We start from the raw sequence: 4,290 nt of genomic DNA on the forward strand, positions 1-4,290 counted from the left end.
GTATCGTATTTTCTTAAATCATTTTCTTCTATCCTATCATGATGGTTTTGGGTGGAAGTATGATTTGTCCACATCTCAACTTTCCCCTTACAAACCTACATCTTTGTGGGAATTGGGTATATTTGTTGAAACAAATGTAAGTACATTGTTACCATGGGTAAAGAAATGTAAGTACGTTGTTATTATTATGTATATAAAAAAAGTACATTGCCCTATGTTGGTAGCACACTCTATTGAGTTAGAGATGGGTTCTCAAACAAACGCACATCAACAGAAAAAAAATGTCATAAACATGGCTTGTGATTCACTCCAATGGTTGAAAATTACAGTAAACTAGATGGTGAAGTACATATATTTACACCTTCGGGTAAAGAAAATTGAAAATAAACCGAGCAGAACAGAGAATATGTAACTTCTAATGTAGAACTAATGCTAAGAACTCATAATTATTCATACATGCATACATACATACATGATACATAGAGTTCTCAATGACAAAATTATGAGTTTGAGTTTAAAATCACAGTTATTGATATGCATACAAATGCAGTTCTCAATGACGGAAGGTCTTCACCACCTGTCCAATTCGACATCGACATAGCGGACAGCTCGTTAGGTGTGAAGAACATGTCACACAACAGCACATATGACCACACCTGAAAACCATATTTCTTTTTCTTCAATTCATATTTTCTGAATATAATAATAATAATAATAAGGATCTAAAACGAATAAAAAGGCCAACAAGTGTGTATGTTATATGTTGAATAAACTTTTGAGTTTTGACTTCTTGTTTTGGGAGCTTTAAATTATTATGAATGTGAAAAGATAGAGGGGGCAATCTCAACACGTTTCTATAGAAATGGGTCGATTGGGCTTATCTTTTGTTGTAAGTTCACTTTTTTTTCTTGTAAGGACATTATACTTTGAAAAATCTAACCAGCTACAGCAGCTTGTATTTGTATGGCATTGCTATAATTGGGTAATTTGTAACAGAAAGAAATGAAAACAATAGGATGCTATAATAAACAAATCAACAAAATTACTTTGCTATTATTGAAATACATGTAAAAGTGATTATACTATAGGTCTGATTGTCTGATGGTTTAGGGTCAAAATGATCAGATTTGGAGAAGCATGTGGAAAGTTTATTATTTAAAAAAAATATATACATAAAATTACCTACATATCTAAAATGCCCATGTATGATGTAACCACCTCTTTTGAGTTTTTATAAGACTAAGGAGGGATAATTTCAGAAAACTTACGGGACAAAAACAGAATTGTACTCATGTTCAAGACATATGACACATATATCAGGCATTTGCACATCCTTTCGGGTGCCACTTAATCCATTTTCTGCTTTACCATTTGAACCTGAAATTTTTTTAGTAGCAAAGAGTGAACATTGTTGTTAGGACATAGCAATGAAGTTCTGAAGAATCCAAATTGATGCATAGCAAAAAGAGCAACTGACCTTCGTTATCTGGAGCTGCTCTTTTGGCTGCAGCATCACGAACTCTGCATACAAAATTTGGAAGAAAACAACTGCTCATTTCATTGTAATATCAACAAAATTTGGGTTGAGCAAAAATACAAAGGATCAACAACAATTGTGGTGAAGTGGAATGAATGAGAGTTCTCAGTTTAATTATTTAAAAATGGGCCTACTTGGGGTAAAACTGGTAACCATTACAAGCATTGCAAATTAAATTAACTACCACTAGTCACTACCCATACCTTTTCTTCAATTCCCAATGACGTTTTCTTTCCATTATGTATTGAAAAGCATGCTTAGCAATCAGATAAAAACCAAATGCAGCAAAACTCATTGAAGCATACTTGTACCATCTGGAAAAGGAAGCATTCAGTAAACAGAAGTAGAAATAAATTTTAAATGCTATTATAAACATGAAAGCAGCTTCCTGCGTTTTGAATTTAGTCATAAAATGCTAGAAACTCTCTTTAAAAATAAAACAATATATAACCAATATGCACACATGTGAAAATACTGATTGATATTAAATAACCTGGCCCATTTCCCAAGATTTGCAATGAGTTGATCGATGGTTTTGTGAGAGACATAAAATGGGCCTTTGAGGGGTCGTTGGATCCGAACTGTTCCAATGTCATCTTTAATAGCCTGCATTTCAGGGGAAGACTCAAACTGATAGTTTTTTTTTTTTTTAAATATACAAGAATCAAACCAAAAACTAACATCAACTCTGATAAAAATAGATATTAAGCAGATTCAGAATTATTGGTTATAGTTAGACTCATTATGAAAAATAAACGTTAGATACTAACAATGTTCTCCCTTCCTTCACCCACTTAAAACTTATTCACTCTTCACATAAAAAAGGTTTTCTATTAGTTAAATTTTAGATGGTCAGCTGCCAAATGGATATAATAAACAAGTCAAACAAAAGAGACAATGTTTCTTTTCTCACTTGTATAAAAACAACATACCTCACCAACAACAGTTAATGGAGTGCCTGTTGGAAGAACACGTTCAATTCTCTTGACTCCAAGCATCTTCAAAACAATGACATAATAAGCCATACTTAGCATCATGAATTCATTTATATGCATACATAAAAATAATGTAACAAATCAAGACATTCCATACCTTCAGACCTTGTAGATAATCTAATGTTCCACGAACAAGTGATCTTCCTGACTCCTCAAATACTTCACTTCCAACAGTTAACACCAAACCAGCAGCACCACGAGCTCCAACAACATATACATGAGCACTTCCATCATCCTAATAAAAAAGGGAGGCGATTTGGATCCGTTTATGTGAGAAAATGGGTTGAATTTGGGTTATATTTTATTGCCAGCGGGTTAGAGGGGTATAATTACTTACTAAGAACCAGGGAACCTCTTTACACATAGATAGCATAAGAGCAGAGTCTTGAATCCATGAACCAGCATCATTATGTTTCAAAAAGTGTTGCTCTGCCTAGAAATGATAATAGAGAAAGTGGCATATTGTCATGCCATCAACTTCTTTATAAAGCAATGAAATTTGAACATGAAAAGGAAGAAATAACAAGACACAAGTGTATGCAATTCAAAAGGCTCATTACTGTTTCCTCCACAATTACTCCTCTCAAACCACTATACTCGCAGTTGATAGGAGTATCTGAACCAACTCTACCAGATATTGTCACGACAAAAGGCAACACTTTGTTTGCAGCATCCAGTAATTGTGCTGAAATGTTAACAAAAAAAAAAAATACATTATGCATCAATTACGTAACACAATCTCTATCACTCTCCTTTGTAACTAATTATTGAGATAAATGTAATACTGTCTAACTATCCTAACTCTCGTGATTGTTTGATTCTCATTTTATTTCCTAAGCATCCAAACACCTCGCGCTAATGATAACAAAACATGAAAAAGGGCTGCACTTGAAGATTATAACACATTATGCATGCAATTTTGAAGTTGATACATAAACTCTCGTTAAATGCTCTTTTTTCGAACAGGGGTAAAAAAATGGTAGGGTAAATGAATGACTAACCCAAATCTTTCAGTTGATTAACTCGAGTTACCGATTTGAGAACCTCTGCATCCCTGCAACATCAATATAACCCAAAAAAAATACAAATTTGAATGAGCAGAAATTAAGATACATCAGTAATTAAAGAAAGAGAGCATAGAATAGGGATGGATATATTTACTTTCCGCTACTTCGTCCAAGAAGATAGAGAGCGGCGGCACTCAAACAACAAGTGACTCCGCCCCACGGAACCATCTCGATCTGTAAAATTAGAACACTGATCAACGAAAGTAACGAATATTAACCTACAAACAATGAAGAACAAACATAGGGCATGGCAGAGAATGAAGTGAATTTCAAGGTGGGGGATTGAAATACAAGAAATTGGTGATTCAGGTAGGGTTTTTCTTGTTTGTTCCAACGACTGATTGCAAAAAAGGTAAAAGATTTGTGGGTAATAGATAGTTAAAGAGGGATCCGATGCTTAGAGGGGAGGGAGGGAAGGAAGAAACTACATGAACTCGTGGAGTTGGGCAAAATCCATGTAGATGAAACTGTAACAGAGAAGCTGGGTCCACTTTGAGTCCACGTTTGGATAGAAAATAACCCTTGGGCTAAATTAAAATGGCGTTCCTGTATTTTTATTTTTTTTAATATATTACATAATCACAGATTTATAGAAAATATGTTATAAATTATATAATCACATAGTTTTAAATTATACAATCATAGATTAATAGAAAACGTATTAAGTTTTCAAGAGTTATATCAAAACTTA

The 4,290-nt window shown here is 33.7% G+C and overlaps 1 protein-coding gene across 1 annotated transcript; it reads right to left on the bottom strand.

Moving 5' to 3' along the window:
- Window positions 1–405: 405 nt before the first annotated feature.
- DAL1 (E3 Ubiquitin ligase family protein) lies at window positions 406–4,083 on the bottom strand. Its single transcript, XM_078975052.1, has 11 exons — window positions 3,694–4,083; window positions 3,534–3,586; window positions 3,093–3,217; window positions 2,870–2,965; window positions 2,630–2,767; window positions 2,470–2,535; window positions 2,031–2,143; window positions 1,741–1,851; window positions 1,478–1,521; window positions 1,269–1,377; window positions 406–656 (listed from the first exon to the last, which is right to left on the bottom strand). Exons 1-11 carry the CDS (start codon window positions 3,765–3,767, stop codon window positions 554–556), a joined length of 1,032 nt encoding a protein of 343 aa, XP_078831178.1. The 5' UTR covers window positions 3,768–4,083; the 3' UTR covers window positions 406–553.
- Window positions 4,084–4,290: the final 207 nt, after the last annotated feature.

Source organism: Lactuca saligna, chromosome 9 (genome assembly GCF_052625555.1).
Source record: "Lactuca saligna cultivar CGN05327 chromosome 9, ASM5262555v1, whole genome shotgun sequence".
Classification (NCBI taxonomy): Eukaryota; Viridiplantae; Streptophyta; class Magnoliopsida; order Asterales; family Asteraceae; genus Lactuca; species Lactuca saligna.

Coding starts and splice junctions, on each gene's coding strand:
- DAL1 (XM_078975052.1), bottom strand. CDS start 3,767: ATGGTTCCGTGGGGCGGAGTCACTTGTTGTTTGAGTGCCGCCGCTCTC. Junction 2,966..3,092: donor GAGTAATTGTGGAGGAAACA/GTAATGAGCCTT, acceptor TATCATTTCTAG/GCAGAGCAACACTTTTTGAA. Junction 657..1,268: donor TACAATTCTGTTTTTGTCCC/GTAAGTTTTCTG, acceptor TATGGTTTTCAG/GTGTGGTCATATGTGCTGTT.